This window comes from Chiloscyllium punctatum, chromosome 28 (assembly GCF_047496795.1).
Source record: "Chiloscyllium punctatum isolate Juve2018m chromosome 28, sChiPun1.3, whole genome shotgun sequence".
Lineage (NCBI taxonomy): Eukaryota > Metazoa > Chordata > Chondrichthyes > Orectolobiformes > Hemiscylliidae > Chiloscyllium > Chiloscyllium punctatum.
The window spans coordinates 15328349-15346607 of record NC_092766.1 but is presented as its reverse complement, the minus strand read 5'-3'; the positions used below and the strand labels follow the sequence as shown (position 1 = coordinate 15346607).

General features: G+C 51.1%; 1 protein-coding gene across 3 annotated transcripts in view; it reads left to right on the top strand.

Moving 5' to 3' along the window:
* hax1 (HCLS1 associated protein X-1) overlaps positions 1–18259 on the top strand; it is a 23979-nt gene continuing 5720 nt past the window's right edge. The window contains exons 1-6 of one of the 3 annotated variants that reach the window (XM_072548992.1): positions 1–98; positions 7238–7437; positions 7707–7921; positions 10020–10074; positions 15163–15278; positions 16508–16661. In XM_072548992.1, the coding sequence (XP_072405093.1) occupies positions 34–98; positions 7238–7437; positions 7707–7921; positions 10020–10074; positions 15163–15278; positions 16508–16661 (805 nt within the window). In that variant the 5' untranslated portion in view covers positions 1–33. Of the gene's footprint in view, positions 114–7148; positions 7438–7706; positions 7922–10019; positions 10075–15162; positions 15279–16507; positions 16662–18259 lie in introns of all 3 variants that reach the window. The other 2 variants (XM_072548991.1, XM_072548993.1) reach the window with 2 other exon arrangements.

Here is an 18259-nt window from a genome sequence, read left to right as displayed (position 1 = left end):
CGGCAGGAGGTCGGGTGGGACGGCGGCGCCGCCATGAGCTTGTTCGGTCTGTTCCGAGGCTTCTTCGGCTTCCCCGAGCGGGGCGGCGGCGGCGGCGGCGGCGGCGGCGGCGGGTGAGAGACGGTTCAGGCAGCTTTAAATATACCGTAACTACTCAAAATAAAATACCCGTGAGATCATCTTAAATAACATCCCCCCCCCCCCCCAATATCCCCTGTGTAATCCCGCACCCACTGGGAGGCGGGGAGAGATACCCTCAAATACCCCAAATATACCCGTAAATACCCCAAATATACCTATAAATACCCCAAATATACCCGTAAATACCCCAAATATACCCTTAAACACCCCAAATATACCCTTAAACACCCCAAATATACCCTTAAACACCCCAAATATACCCGTAAATACCCCAAATATACCCGTAAACACCCCAAATATACCGTAAATACCCCAAATATACCCGTAAATACCCCAAATATACCCGTAAATACCCCAAATATACCCGTAAACACCCCAAATATACCTATAAATACCCCAAATATACCCGTAAACACCCCAAATATACCTATAAATACCCCAAATATACCCGTAAACACCCCAAATATACCCTTAAACACCCCAAATATACCCTTAAATACCCCAAATATACCTATAAATACCCCAAATATACCCGTAAATACCCCAAATATACCCTTAAACACCCCAAATATACCTATAAATACCCCAAATATACCCTTAAATACCCCAAATATACCTATAAATACCCCAAATATACCCGTAAATACCCCAAATATACCCGTAAATACCCCAAATATACCCGTAAATACCCCAAATATACCCTTAAACACCCCAAATATACCCTTAAACACCCCAAATATACCTATAAATACCCCAAATATACCTATAAATACCCCAAATATACCCGTAAATACCCCAAATATACCCTCAAATACCCCAAATATACCCGTAAATACCCCAAATATACCTATAAATACCCCAAATATACCCTTAAACACCCCAAATATACCCGTAAATACCCCAAATATACCCTTAAACACCCCAAATATACCTATAAATACCCCAAATATACCCGTAAACACCCCAAATATACCTATAAATACCCCAAATATACCTATAAATACCCCAAATATACCCGTAAACACCCCAAATATACCCTTAAACACCCCAAATATACCCTTAAATACCCCAAATATACCTAAAATACCCCAAATATACCCGTAAATACCCCAAATATACCCTTAAAACACCCCAAATATACCCGTAAATACCCCAAATATACCCTTAAATACCCCAAATATACCCGTAAATACCCCAAATATACCCGTAAATACCCCAAATATACCCGTAAATACCCCAAATATACCCGTAAATACCCCAAATATACCCGTAAATACCCCAAATATACCCTTAAACACCCCAAATATACCTATAAATACCCCAAATATACCTATAAATACCCCAAATATACCCGTAAATACCCCAAATATACCCTCAAATACCCCAAATATACCCGTAAATACCCCAAATATACCTATAAATACCCCAAATATACCCGTAAATACCCCAAATATACCCGTAAATACCCCAAATATACCCGTAAACACCCCAAATATACCCTTAAACACCCCAAATATACCCTTAAACACCCCAAATATACCCTCAAATACCCCAAATATACCCGTAAATACCCCAAATATACCTATAAATACCCCAAATATACCCTTAAACACCCCAAATATACCCGTAAATACCCCAAATATACCCTTAAACACCCCAAATATACCCGTAAATACCCCAAATATACCCTTAAACACCCCAAATATACCCTTAAACACCCCAAATATACCCGTAAATACCCCAAATATACCCGTAAATACCCCAAATATACCCTTAAACACCCCAAATATACCCGTAAATACCCCAAATATACCCGTAAATACCCCAAATATACCCTCAAACACCCCAAATATACCCTCAAACACCCCAAATATACCCGTAAATACCCCAAATATACCCTTAAATACCCCAAATATACCCTTAAATACCCCAAATATACCCTTAAATACCCCAAATATACCCTTAAATACCCCAAATATACCCTTAAACACCCCAAATATACCCTTAAACACCCCAAATATACCCTTAAACACCCCAAATATACCCTTAAACACCCCAAATATACCCTCAAATACCCCAAATATACCCGTAAATACCCCAAATATACCTATAAATACCCCAAATATACCCTTAAACACCCCAAATATACCCGTAAATACCCCAAATATACCCTTAAATACCCCAAATATACCCGTAAATACCCCAAATATACCCTTAAACACCCCAAATATACCCTTAAACACCCCAAATATACCCTTAAACACCCCAAATATACCCGTAAATACCCCAAATATACCCTTAAATACCCCAAATATACCCTTAAACACCCCAAATATACCTATAAATACCCCAAATATACCCGTAAACACCCCAAATATACCCTTAAATACCCCAAATATACCCGTAAACACCCCAAATATACCCTTAAACACCCCAAATATACCCTTAAACACCCCAAATATACCCTCAAATACCCCAAATATACCCTCAAATACCCCAAATATACCCGTAAATACCCCAAATATACCCGTAAATACCCCAAATATACCCGTAAATACCCCAAATATACCCGTAAATACCCCAAATATACCCGTAAATACCCCAAATATACCCGTAAATACCCCAAATATACCCGTAAATACCCCAAATATACCCTTAAATACCCCAAATATACCCTTAAACACCCCAAATATACCCTTAAACACCCCAAATATACCCTCAAACACCCCAAATATACCCTTAAACACCCCAAATATACCCTTAAACACCCCAAATATACCCTTAAACACCCCAAATATACCCGTAAACACCCCAAATATACCCGTAAATACCCCAAATATACCCGTAAACACCCCAAATATACCCGTAAACACCCCAAATATACCCGTAAACACCCCAAATATACCCGTAAACACCCCAAATATACCCGTAAACACCCCAAATATACCCGTAAACACCCCAAATATACCCGTAAATACCCCAAATATACCCTTAAACACCCCAAATATACCCGTAAATACCCCAAATATACCCGTAAATACCCCAAATATACCCTCAAACACCCCAAATATACCCTTAAACACCCCAAATATACCCGTAAATACCCCAAATATACCCTTAAATACCCCAAATATACCCTTAAATACCCCAAATATACCCTTAAATACCCCAAATATACCCTTAAACACCCCAAATATACCCTTAAACACCCCAAATATACCCTTAAACACCCCAAATATACCCTTAAACACCCCAAATATACCCGTAAATACCCCAAATATACCCGTAAATACCCCAAATATACCCGTAAATACCCCAAATATACCCTTAAACACCCCAAATATACCCTCAAATACCCCAAATATACCCTTAAACACCCCAAATATACCCTTAAACACCCCAAATATACCCTTAAACACCCCAAATATACCCGTAAACACCCCAAATATACCCGTAAATACCCCAAATATACCCGTAAACACCCCAAATATACCCGTAAACACCCCAAATATACCCGTAAACACCCCAAATATACCCGTAAACACCCCAAATATACCCGTAAACACCCCAAATATACCCGTAAACACCCCAAATATACCCGTAAATACCCCAAATATACCCTTAAACACCCCAAATATACCCGTAAATACCCCAAATATACCCGTAAATACCCCAAATATACCCTCAAACACCCCAAATATACCCTTAAACACCCCAAATATACCCGTAAATACCCCAAATATACCCTTAAATACCCCAAATATACCCTTAAATACCCCAAATATACCCTTAAATACCCCAAATATACCCTTAAACACCCCAAATATACCCTTAAACACCCCAAATATACCCTTAAACACCCCAAATATACCCTTAAACACCCCAAATATACCCGTAAATACCCCAAATATACCCGTAAATACCCCAAATATACCCGTAAATACCCCAAATATACCCTCAAACACCCCAAATATACCCGTAAATACCCCAAATATACCCGTAAATACCCCAAATACCCCAAATATACCCGTAAATACACCAAATATACCCGTAAACACCCCAAATATACCCGTAAACACCCCAAATATACCCGTAAACACCCCAAATATACCCGTAAACACCCCAAATATACCCGTAAATACCCCCAATATACCCTTAAATACCCGTAAATACCCCAAATATACCCATAAATACCCCAAATATACCCTCAAACACCCCAAATACCCCAAATATACCCTTAAATACCCCAAATATACCCTTAAACACCCCAAATATACCCTTAAACACCCCAAATACCCCAAATATACCCTTAAATACCCCAAATATACCCGTAAATACCCCAAATACCCCAAATATACCCGTAAATACCCCAAATATACCCTTAAATACCCCAAATATACCCTCAAACACCCCAAATATACCCGTAAAAACCCTAAATATACCCGTAAACACCCCAAATATACCCTTAAACACCCCAAATATACCCGTAAATACCCCAAATATACCCGTAAACACCCCAAATATACCCTTAAACACCCCAAATATACCCGTAAATACCCCAAATATACCCGTAAATACCCCAAATATACCCGTAAATACCCCAAATATACCCGTAAATACCCCCTTAAATATCCCTGAGGCAGGCAGGTGCCCCCTTAAATATCCCTGGGGTAGCCAGGTGCCCCCTTAAATATCCCTGGGGTAGCCAGGTGTACCCGATGTGCCCCAGAGTCAAGGTGAGGACTCAGATACTGGAGATCAGAGTCGAAATGAGGGGCCCTGGAAAGGCACAGCAGGTCAGGCAGCATCCGAGGAGCAGGAGGTTCGATGATTTGGGCATAAGCCCTTCGTCAGGACTGTCCTGTGTACCCTTCGATCTCATGTGCATGTATATAATGTGTGCCAGAGAGAGGTGGCAGTGGTGGGGGTGAGAATGTGGGTAGATAGTGCAAATGCACTCTAAGTATCCCTGGTAGCTCTGAAATACATCTTAAAAGCCTCTGTACAGCCACCCCTTCCAGCCAGAACCGGGCGATGCCCCTGAAATACCCCTGAATTCCCTGTAAATAGCCTTCATGTTGGAGATTGCTGGCATTGTGGGTATGAGGGTGGTTATCTGGGATTCCCATCGGCATTAATAGGTGTCACATTTGTTTGAAGTTAATGCACTTTTAGTTCCTTTGATCATTTTAGATTGAGGTTTATCAAATCATTCGGGGCACGGATAGGATAAACAGACAAAGTCTTTTCCCTGGGTCCAGAACTAGAGGGGCATAGGTTTAGGGTGAGAGGGGGAAGATATAAAAGAGACCTGAGGGGCAGCTTTTTCACTCAGAGGGTGGTACGTGTGTGGAATGAGCTGCCGGAGGAAGTGGTGGAGGCTGGTACAATGACAGCATTTAAAAGGCAGCTGGATGGAGCCGTGAATAGGAATAGTGCCAGAAGACTGGAGGACAGCAGATGTGGTTCCCCAGCTCAAGAAGGGGAGTAGAGACAACCCAGGCAATTATAGACCAGTGAGTCTCACTTCAGGTGTTGATAAAGTGTTGGAAAAGGTTATAAGAGATAGGATTTATAACCATCTAGAAAAGAATAATCTGATCAGGGGCAGTCAGCACGGTTTTGTGAAGGGTAGGTCGTGCCTCACAAACCTTTATTGAGTTATTTGAGAAGGCGATCAACCAGGTAGATGAGAGTAAACCAGTTGATGTGGTGTATATGGATTTCAGCAAGGTGTTCGATAAGGTTCCCCACAGTAGGCTATTATACAAAATGCGGAGGAATGGGATTGTGGGAGATCTAACAGTTTGGATCAGTAATTGGCTTGCTGAAAGAAAACAGAGGGTGGTGGTTGATGGGAAATGTTCATCCTGGCGTACGCCAGTGGTGTACCGCAAGGGTCAGTATTGGGTCCGCTGCTGTTTGTCATTTTTATAAATGACCTGGATGAGGGCGTAGAAGGGTGGGTTAGTAAATTTGCAGACGACACTAAGGTCAGTGGAGTTGTGGATAGTGACGAAGGATGTAGTAGGTTACAGAGAGACATAGATAGGATGCAGAGCTGGGCTGAGAGGTGGCAAATGGAGTTTAATGTGGACAAGTGTGAGGTGATTCACTTTGGTCGGAGTAATCGGAATGCAAAGAACTGGGCTAATGGTAAGATTCTTGGGAGTGCAGATGAGCAGAGAGATCTCGGTGTCCATGTACACAGATCCCTGAAAGTTGCCACCCAGATTGACAGGGTTGTTAAGAAGGCATACAGTGTTTTTGGCCTTTATTAATAGAGGGATTGAGTTCCGGAACCAGGAGGTTATGCTGCAGCTGTACAAAGCTCTAGTACGGACACACTTGGAGTATTGTGCACAGTTCTGGTCACCGTATTATAAGAAGGATGTGGAAGCTTTGGAAAGGATGCAGAGGAGATTTACTAGGATGTTGCCTGGTATGGAAGGGGAGGTCTTACGAGGAAAGGCTGAGGGCCTTGAGGCTGTTCTCATTAGAGAGAAGAAGGTTGAGAGGTGACTTAATAGAGACATACAAGATAATCAGAGGGTTAGATAGGGCGGACAGGGACAGCCTTTTTCCAAGTATGGGGACGGCAAACACGAGGGGACACAACTTTAAAGTGAGGGGGGGATAAGTATAAGACAGATGTCAGAGGTAGTTTCTTTACTCAGAGAGTAGTAAGGGTATGGAATGCTTTGCCTGCAACGGTAGTAGATTCACCAAGTTTAAGTGCATTTAAGTCGTCATTGGACAGGCAAATGGACGTACATGGAATAGTGTAGGTGGGATGGGCTTCAGATTCTTATGACAGGGCAGCACAACATCGAGGGCCGAAGGGCCTGTACTGCGCTGGAATGTTCTATGTTAAGGGTTTAGAGGGATATGGGTCAAGTGCTGGCAAATGGGACTGGATTAATTTGGGATATCTGGTCGGCATGGACGAGTTGGGCTGAAGGGTCTGTTTACCTGCTGTGTGACTGTGGGACTGCTACCACTTCCAGCAACGATCGAATATGACCCAGTCCCAGAGAGACAGGCGCCAACACCAAGTGGACTGAGATGTACGGATGGATTCTGTGTTTCATCACAGGGAGAGGTTTTTCCAGGGGATGACACTGGATGATGAGGATGAGGATGAAGACGATGGGTTTTTTGGAGCTCGTCAGCGAGATATCTTTGGCTTTGGGCCTGGCGGCCGGCATTTCGATGGTGGATTTTCCGGACTTTTCCACGAGATGGATGAACTTTTCAAAGGCATTGGCAGCTGGGAGGTGCCCAGTGGACAATTTGGTGAGCTGTGTGTGTGTCTGTGTGTGTCGTGTCTGTGTGTGTCGTGTCTGTCTGTGTGTGTCGTGTCTGTCTGTGTGTGTCGTGTCTGTCTGGTCTGTGTGTGTGTGTGTGGGTCTGTGTGATCATACGTTTGCCCTGAGTCCAGTTATATAATGTTCAGTCATTCCCTTGGCGCTGACCCTCCATTACCAGGGGAGTGAAATGAAGCGAGTGGCGTTTCTGAAGACAGTAACGTTGATGTCTCTTCTTCCCCTCTTTTCCGAACGCAGATTTCCCGGTGCTGGAGCCCCATCCGTACGGAGGAGGTCAGCAGGAAGGGAGTAGGCGGAATCCCCGTGATTTGATGTTGAAGGAGCCAGACAGGGATCACGCTGCAGGAAGTGGAGAGCAGCCTGACCCTGACCAGCGGGATAGAGCCACCCCTAAGGGGCCGAGTGGTGGACTCCTGAGCCCTTACAGAAGACCGTGGAATCCACCCAGTGTGGTAAGGCCCACCCACTCCCTCCCCCCCCCCCCCCCCCCCCCCCCCCCAAAAACTTCACCGAGGGGTTCTCCATTCTCTGGTTTGAATTGAAGAAACCCCACAGTGTCAAAACACGCCCTTCAGCCTAACAGGTCCATACCGACCCTCCAAAGAGTAGCCCACCCAGACCCATTTCCCCCTACCCCTGACTAACACACCGAACCGAAACGTCTCCTTGGACACTATGGGATAATTTCCCACAACCAACCCACCCTAACCTGCACATCTCTGGGTACTAAGGGACAGTTTAACATGGCCAATCCACCCTAACCTGCACACCCCTGGGCACTACAGGACAATTTACCATGGCCAATCCACCCTAACCTACACATCTCTGGGTACTAAGGGACGGTTTAACATGGCCAACCCACCCTAACCTACACATCCCTGGGCACTACAGGACAATTTAGCACGGCCAATCCACCCTAACCTGCACATCCCTGGGCACTACAGGACAATTTAGCATGGTCAATCCACCCTAACCTACACATCCGTGGGCATTATGGGACAATTTAGCATGGCCAATCCACCCTAACCTGCACATCCCTGGGCACTATGGGATAATTTAGCATGGCCAATCCACCCTAACCTGCACATCCCTGGGCATTATGGGACAATTTAGCATGGCCAATCCACCCTAACCTGCACATCCCTGGGCACTACGGGACAATTTAGCATGGCCAATCCACCCTTTGTGAGGGCCGCTAGGAGCAGATGAAAAATCCTGACCCCAGCCTATGACGTCCACACCGACGACCAAATTGTGATCAGAATTTCTGTGAACTGCCTCCAATGGCAGCGTGTCCCCCGAGAACATTCCAGCGCAGTACAGGCCCTTCGGCCCACAAAGTGATGCTGACCTGTGGAACCAATCCGAAGCCCATCTAACCTGCACTTTCCATTCTCACCCATAAGTCTCTCCAATGACCATTTTAAATGCCCTTGAAGTTGGCGGGTCTGCTACAGTTGCAGGCAGTGCCTTCCACACCCTGACTGCTCTCTGAATAAAGAAACTACCTGTAACATCTTTCCTGTATCTATCACCCCTCAATTTAAAGCGATGTCCCCTCGTGTTAGCCATCACCATCTGAGGGAAAAGGCTCTCCCCGTCCACCCTCTCTAACCCTCTGATTATCTTGTATGTCTCAATTAAGTCACCTCTCAACCTTCTCTCCCAACTCCCTTAAAGGGGGGTAAAACTGGACATATTACAGCACGTTGGTGAGGCCACTTTTGGAATATTGTGTGCAATTCTGGTCTGCCTCCTATAAGTTTGAACGCTTTGAGCTTTCACCACAACATTTACTGGAGTTGGAGGGTTTGAGCTATAGGGAGAGGTTGAACAGGCCGGGGCTGGTTTCCCCTGGAGTGTTAGAGGCTGAAGGGGGTGACCTTATAGAGGTTTATAAAATCATGAGGGGGCATGAGGAGGGTAAATTGACAAATCTTTTCCCCGGGGTGGGGGGGGGAGTCCAGAACTAGAGGGACATAGGTTTAGGGTGAGAGGGGAAAGATATAAAAGAGACCTAAGGGGCAACTTTTTCACACAGAGGGTGGTACGTGTATGGAATGAGCTGCCAGAGGAAGTGGTGGAGGCTGGTACAATGACAGCATTTCAGAGGCATCTGGATGGGGACATGAATAGGAAGGGTTTGGAGGGAGATGGGCCAAATGCTGGCAAATGGGACTAGATTAGGTTCGGATATCTGGTCAGCATGGACGAGTTGGGCTGAAGGGTCTTTTTCCATGCTGCACAGCGCTATGACTCTTAACTTGAGTCTGCCAAGCCCTGTATAGTTGGGACAAGACTTTTTATATGGTGAATATTCGACTGGCCACCTCTGCCTTGTCTATAAGAATGTCAGTGCGTGTGTGACCCTGAGGAGATGGTGTCTCTGTAGGTACCCGCTGGGTTAGGCCCAACTGCTGGCATTGGGAACATGATGGGCGGACCGGGTGAGCTGTGCTGAAGAGGGTCCAGGGTGACGTGGGGAGGTTTCCTGGCTGTTTTTCAGAGGGAGGGAGAGACTTAGCTCACCAGGCTCACTTTCCGTTGCAGTTTGAGGAGATGTGGGAGTCGTCAAGACGAGAGGAGTCGGCGAAAGAGGACAATGGTGAGTGGCAGTGGGCGCGCAGGGGCCGAGCTGCCAGGGTCTGGCAAAATGGGGGCTACCTGTGTCCATGTGTTGGCCATGGATTGGCTTGGAATATCTCAGCTCATCTGAAAAGCAGCTCACTGCAACCTGCCGTACGGTGCTTTCACTGAATTGTTTCCTGGTTCAGTGCATGTTGTTTCTGTTTTAACATTTTTGACTTTGTTTCCAAATCAACCTCCCCATTCCTGTTGTCTGTATTACCAATGACTCCCACCTTGTCCTTGTCACCCCCTCCAGCCCCTACACCCTGTCTGTATCTCCGTCACCACCTCCTACACCCTGTCTGTATCTCCGTCACCCCCTCCAGCCCCTACACCCTGTCTGTATCTCCGTCACCACCTCCTACACCTTGTCTGTATCTCCGTCACCACCTCCTACACCCTGTCTGTATCTCTGTCACCACCTCCTACACCCTGTCTGTATCTCTGTCACCACCTCCTACACCCTGTCTGTATCTCTGTCACCACCTCCTACACCCTGTCTGTATCTCCGTCACCACCTCCTACACCCTGTCTGTATCTCTGTCACCACCTCCTACACCCTGTCTGTATCTCCGTCACCCCCTCCTACACCCTGTCTGTATCTCTGTCACCACCTCCGACACCCTGTCTGTATCTCCGTCTCCCCCTCCAGCCCCTACACCCTGTCTGTATCTCCGTCTCCCCCTCCAGCCCCTACACCCTGTCTGTATCTCCGTCACCCCCTCCTACACCCTGTCTGTATCTCTGTCACCACCTCCTACACCCTGTCTGTATCTCTGTCACCCCCTCCTACACCCTGTCTGTATCTCCGTGACCCCCTCCAGCCCCTACACCCTGTCTGTATCTCCGTCACCACCTCCTACACCCTGTCTGTATCTCCGTCACCACCTCCTACACCCTGTCTGTATCTCTGTCACCACCTCCTACACCCTGTCTGTATCTCTGTCACCACCTCCTACACCCTGTCTGTATCTCTGTCACCACCTCCTACACCCTGTCTGTATCTCTGTCACCACCTCCTACACCCTGTCTGTATCTCTGTCACCACCTCCTACACCCTGTCTGTATCTCTGTCACCACCTCCTACACCCTGTCTGTATCTCTGTCACCCCCTCCTCCACCCTGTCTGTATCTCTGTCACCACCTCCTACACCCTGTCTGTATCTCTGTCACCACCTCCTACACCCTGTCTATCTCTGTCACCACCTCCTACACCCTGTCTGTATCTCTGTCACCACCTCCTACACCCTGTCTGTATCTCTGTCACCACCTCCTACACCCTGTCTGTATCTCTGTCACCACCTCCTACACCCTGTCTGTATCTCCGTCACCACCTCCTACACCCTGTCTGTATCTCCGTCACCCCCTCCAGCCCCTACACCCTGTCTGTATCTCCGTCACCCCCTCCAGCCCCGACACCCTGTCTGTATCTCCGTCACCCCCTCCAGCCCCTACACCCTGTCTGTATCTCTGTCACCACCTCCAGCCCCTACACCCTGTCTGTATCTCCGTCACCAGCTCCTACACCCTGTCTGTATCTCCGTCACCACCTCCTACACCCTGTCTGTATCTCTGTCACCACCTCCAGCCCCTACACCCTGTCTGTATCTCTGTCACCACCTCCTACACCCTGTCTGTATCTCCGTCTCCCCCTCCAGCCCCTACACCCTGTCTGTATCTCCGTCACCACCTCCAGCCCCGACACCCTGTCTGTATCTCCGTCACCACCTCCTACACCTTGTCTGTATCTCCGTCACCACCTCCTACACCCTGTCTGTATCTCCGTCACCCCCTCCTGCCCCTACACCCTGTCTGTATCTCTGTCACCACCTCCTACACCCTGTCTGTATCTCCGTCTCCCCCTCCAGCCCCTACAACCTGTCTGTATCTCTGTCACCACCTCCTACAACCTGTCTGTATCTCCGTCACCACCTCCTACACCCTGTCTGTATCTCTGTCACCACCTCCTACACCCTGTCTGTATCTCTGTCACCACCTCCTACACCCTGTCCGTATCTCCGTCACCCCCTCCAGCCCCTACACCCTGTCTGTATCTCCGTCACCACCTCCTACACCCTGTCTGTATCTCCGTCACCACCTCCAGCCCCTACACCCTGTCTGTATCTCTGTCACCCCCTCCAGCCCCTACACCCTGTCTGTATCTCTGTCACCACCTCCTACACCCTGTCTGTATCTCTGTCACCACCTCCTACACCCTGTCTTTATCTCCGTCACCACCTCCTACACCCTGTCTGTATCTCCGTCACCCCCTCCTACACCCTGTCTGTATCTCCGTCACCCCCTCCAGCCCCTACACCCTGTCTGTATCTCCGTCACCCCCTCCAGCCCCTACACCCTGTCTGTATCTCCGTCACCACCTCCAGCCCCGACACCCTGTCTGTATCTCCGTCACCACCTCCAGCCCCGACACCCTGTCTGTATCTCCGTCACCAGCTCCTACACCTTGTCTGTATCTCCGTCACCCCCTCCAGCCCCTACACCCTCTCTGTATCTCCGTCACCCCCTCCAGCCCCTACACCCTGTCTGTATCTCCGTCACCACCTCCAGCCCCTACACCCTGTCTGTATCTCCGTCACCACCTCCTACACCCTGTCTGTATCTCCGTCACCACCTCCTACACCCTGTCTGTATCTCCGTCACCCCCTCCAGCCCCTACACCCTCTCTGTATCTCCGTCACCACCTCCAGCCCCGACACCCTGTCTGGATCTCCGTCACCCCCTCCTACACCCTGTCTGTATCTCCGTCACCCCCTCCTACACCCTGTCTGTATCTCCGTCACCCCCTCCTACACCCTGTCTGTATCTCCGTCACCCCTTCCAGCCCCTACACCCTATCTGTATCTCCGTCACCCCTTCCAGCCCCTACACCCTGTCTGTATCTCTGTCACCACCTCCTACACCCTGTCTGTATCTCCGTCACCCCCTCCAGCCCCTACACCCTGTCTGTATCTCCGTCACCACCTCCTACACCCTGTCTGTATCTCCGTCACCCCCTCCAGCCCCTACACCCTGTCTGTATCTCCGTCAGTCCCTACACCCTGTCTGTATCTCCGTCACCCCCTCCAGCCCCTACACCCTGTCTGTATCTACGTCACCCCCTCCAGCCCCTACACCCTGTCTGTATCTCTGTCACCACCTCCTACACCCTGTCTGTATCTCCGTCACCACCTCCTACACCCTGTCTGTATCTCCGTCACCCCCTCCAGCCCCTACACCCTGTCTGTATCTCCGTCACCCCCTCCAGCCCCTACACCCTGTCTGTATCTCCGTCACCCCCTCCAGCCCCTACACCCTGTCTGTATCTCCGTCACCCCCTCCAGCCCCTACACCCTGTCTGTATCTACGTCACCCCCTCCAGCCCCTACACCCTGTCTGTATCTACGTCACCCCCTCCAGCCCCTACACCCTGTCTGTATCTCCGTCACCACATCCTGCCCCTACATCCTGTCTGTATCTCCGTCACCCCCTCCAGCCCCTACACCCTGTCTGTATCTACATCACCCCCTCCAGCCCGTACACCCCCTCCCTATCTCTGTCTCCCCCTCCAGCCCCTACACCCTGTCTGCATCTCCGTCACCACCTCCAGCCCCTCCACCCTGTCTGTATCTCTGTCACCACCTCCTACACCCTGTCTGTATCTCCGTCTCCCCCTCCAGCCCCTACACCCTGTCTGTATCTCCATCACCCCCTCCTACACCCTGTCTGTATCTCCGTCACCCCCTCCTACATCCTGTCTGTATCTCCGTCACCCCCTCCAGCCCCTACACCCTGTCTGTATCTCCGTCACCCCCTCCAGCCCCGACACCCTGTCTGTATCTCCGTCACCCCCTCCTGCCCCTACACCCTCTCTGTATCTCCATCACCCCCTCCTGCCCCTACACCCTGTCTGTATCTCCATCACCCCCTCCTACACCCTGTCTGTATCTCCATCACCCCCTCCTGCCCCTACACCCTGTCTGTATCTCCATCACCCCCTCCTACACCCTGTCTGTATCTCCATCACCCCCTCCTACACCCTGTCTGTATCTCCATCACCCCCTCCTGCCCCTACACCCTGTCTGTATCTCCGTCACCACCTCCTACACCCTGTCTGTATCTCCGTCACCCCCTCCAGCCCCTACACCCTGTCTGTATCTCTGTCACCACCTCCAGCCCCTACACCCTGTCTGTATCTCCGTCACCCCCTCCAGCCCCTACACCCTGTCTGTATCTCCGTCACCACCTCCTACACCCTGTCTGTATCTCCGTCACCACCTCCTACACCCTGTCTGTATCTCCGTCACCCCCTCCTGCCCCTACACCCTGTCTGTATCTCCATCACCCCCTCCTACACCCTGTCTGTATCTCCATCACCCCCTCCTACACCCTGTCTGTATCTCCATCACCCCCTCCTACACCCTGTCTGTATCTCCATCACCCCCTCCTACACCCTGTCTGTATCTCCATCACCCCCTCCAGCCCCTACACCCTGTCTGTATCTCCGTCACCCCCTCCAGCCCCTACACCCTGTCTGTATCGCTGGGCCCTCCCCCAGCCCCTACCGTCCTCCCTATTTGGTCATCTCCGGCCCCCTACGCCCTCTCCCTATCCCTGTCGCCCCCTCCCTATCTGTCATCATCTCCAGTCTCTACACCGCTTCATGACAAATTCCCTTGCTCCAGTGCCCCTCTAAACCATAAAGCTTCCCAGTGTCGGGGGACGGTGTTGAGGCAATGGATGCAGTTGGGAGGGGGGTCAGCGCCGAGGGAGCGGGCGCTGTCGGGAGGGGTGATGCCGAACAGGATAAACATTGAAGATACTGCAGCCCCCATTTGAGGAACAGTTCCCGAGGTCCTGATCCTGCTGTCCTGTGGCCAATAATTATCCCGCAGTGTGCAGGAACAAATATAAATAGCCTGGTCCAACCCCGAGATTAGGAATGAAACAGTGGGTCTTGCTCTCTGACCTGCTGCCGTCCTGTCGGAAGCTGCGATCTGGTTGTGTTTCTGCCCGCGTCTCGCTCCTGCAGAGCGTCCCTAACTCCCAGCCTGTCTTCCCTTGGCAGACCTGGACTCCAGGGTGAACTCCGAAGGCCTGGATAAGATCCTGAAGCCCTCGGAGCCTCGGACCGGATCGTACTTCAAGAGTGTGTCCGTGTCAAAGGTGGTCCTGCCCGATGGGGTGAGTGGTCTTGTTGTTCAGCAACTCTACAAAGCTCGCGACACACCCGCCCCCACAATCCAGGAAGGGCCCTGTGGGACTGCCTGTCACTTTAGGCCGGCCGTGCATGACATCTGATGGAGCCCCCAGCTGTTACGTTTGGTTTTAGGTGTGTTTTGTCCCTGTTTGTTTTAGCCAGAGACTGAGGTGGGGGGAGGGGTTTGGGGATAGGCACCAAGCAGTCTACGATGAAGATAACTTGTGAGCCCTCGGGGGTTTTTAATGTTGGAACAATAGAAGCAGCCTGAGCGGGTGTAGTCAAGCTCTGACAGATGCAGCATTTTTAATTTTAACTTGCTGTTGGGGTTTTGAAGAAGTGGAAGCTACTTATCCCTCTCTCGACTACAGCCAAAATCAATCTCTTCCTGGGCTGCTGGATTATGTGTGAGACACAATCAATTTTGCCACATGGTGTATTTAAGCGCTGTTACTGTATTGGAACAGCTAATTAGTAATAGATGCTGTATCTATTAGCTGTTCCAATAGAGTTAAGTTATTCCAATTTCTTCCTCCTTTAGCTATATTTTAATAACAGTCAGCAGGCCCTTCGGCCCAACCAATCCATGCTGGTCCGTAATCCCAAACTAAACTAGTCCCACTTGCCTGCTCCTGGCCCATATCCCTAAAAACCTTTCTTGTTCATGTCCTTATCCAAACTTCTTGTAACTGAACCCACATCCACCACTTCCTTCGGAAGCTCATTCCACACATGAACCACCTTCTGTGTCTTTTTTAAAAAAAATTACCTCTGAGGTCTTTTTGTAAATCTCTCTCCTCTCGCCCAACAAAATGTATCCCCTTCGCTTGAAATCCTCCCCTATCCTGGGGGCAAGACACCTCCCATCAGCCCTTATCTGTGGTTAGAGTTACTTTATAAACTTCTATAAAGTCACCGCTGAACCTCCTAACCTCCAGTGAGAGGAGTCCCAGCCTCCCTCTATAACTCCAAACCCTCCCTATCCAGCAACATCCTGGGAAATCTGTCTTACGTTTTTTTTGACCCTTCCCAAGAAACTACATGAGTGTGAGGGAGGGGCATATATTGACCCCCCCTCCCCCCCCCCCCCCCCATCCCCGTCAGGACAGGGAAGTGGGGCTTTCGAGGGAGCTCTGAACGATCGGGGGGAGGCATGTGCGGGCGCGTGGTTTGCTGTCGGCGTGCGTCGCTTTCAAACGTGTCCCTCCTCCAGAGTGTGGAGGAGCGTCGAGTGACCCGGGACGCTGAAGGGAACGAGGAGACCACGGTGACGCGGGCACAAGGCAAGCAGTCGTACACCACTGTGACCCGGCGGGACGCTCAGGGCAAGGAGGAACGGACTGAAGAGATGGTCAACATGGATGACAGTGAGTGCTCGGGGGGGGACTGTGGAGCTGTCTGGTTCCAGAGGTATCCAGGGCTGTTAATCGATAGCAGTGACTCTGTGTGGGACAGGGGACTATGTGCTTATTCTGTATTGTAAATCAGGGGCTGAGTACGCATGGGGTGTGTATATAGGGCTGTGTCGTGTGTGTGTCTGCCCGACTTGTACTCCTGTAGCTCTCTACGTGTGTGTATGTGTGTAGCTGTTCATGTATTTTGATGTGCATGGTTGTATGTCTATGCGTATGTGTGCATATATGTAGCTGTGTGCTCGGGCGAGCCTGGGGCCTCGCGTGTGCTCGGGCGAGCCTGGGGCCTCGCGTGTGCTCGGGCGAGCCTGGGGCCGCGTGTGTGCTCGGGCGAGCCTGGGGCCTCGCGTGTGCTCGGGCGAGCCTGGGGCCGCGCGTGTGCTCGGGCGAGTCTGGGGCCGCGCGTGTGCTCGGGCGAGTCTGGGGCCGCGCGTGTGCTCGGGCGAGTCTGGGGCCGCGCGTGTGCTCGGGCGAGTCTGGGGCCGCGCGTGTGCTCGGGCGAGCCTGGGGCCGCGCGTGTGCTCGGGCGAGCCTGGGGCCGCGCGTGTGCTCGGGCGAGCCTGGGGCCGCGCGTGTGCTCGGGCGAGCCTGGGGCCGCGCGTGTGCTCGGGCGAGCCTGGGGCCGCGCGTGTGCTCGGGCGAGCCTGGGGCCGCGCGTGTGCTCGGGCGAGCCTGGGGCCGCGCGTGTGCTCGGGCGAGCCTGGGGCCGCGCGTGTGCTCGGGCGAGCCTGGGGCCGCGCGTGTGCTCGGGCGAGCCTGGGGCCGCGCGTGTGCTCGGGCGAGCCTGGGGCCGCGCGTGTGCTCGGGCGAGCCTGGGGCCGCGCGTGTGCTCGGGCGAGTCTGGGGCCGCGCGTGTGCTCGGGCGAGTCTGGGGCCGCGCGTGTGCTCGTGCGAGTCTGGGGCCGCGCGAGTGCTCGGGCGAGCCTGGGGCCGCCTGTGTGCTCGGGCGGGTCTGGGGCCGCGCGTGTGCTCGGGCGAGTCTGGGGCCGCGCGTGTGCTCGGGCGAGTCTGGGGCCGCGTGTGTGCTTGTGCGAGTCTGGGGCTGCCTGTGTGCTCGGGCGAGTCTGGGGCTGCGCGTGTGCTCGGGCGAGTCTGGGGCCGCGCGTGTGCTCGGGCGAGTGGGGCTGCGCGTGTGCTCGGGCGAGTGGGGCCGCGCGTGTGCTCGGGCGAGCCTGGGGCCGCGCGTGTGCTCGGGCGAGTGGGGCTGCGCGTGTGCTCGGGCGAGTGGGGTTGCGCGTGTGCTCGGGCGAGTGGGGCCGCGTGTGTGCTTGTTTCTATAAATGCACACATGTGAGGATGTGTGCGTGCTCACACCTTTGTGTGCCTGTGTCGAGTTCTAAGTTTGTGTAAAGATTTGTAGCTCGGGTTCCGGTTGCCAGGGTGTGGGTGTATTTGCCGAGCTGGGAAGTTGATTTGCAGACGTTTTGTCCCCTGTCTCGGTGAAACCTTCAGTGGTTTGGAGCCTCCTGTGCAGTGCTGCTGTACTGTGTCGTCTGCAATTTATTTGGTTCCCTCCCTCCTGCTTCCAGTTGTTTGTTGTCAGGGTCGGTATA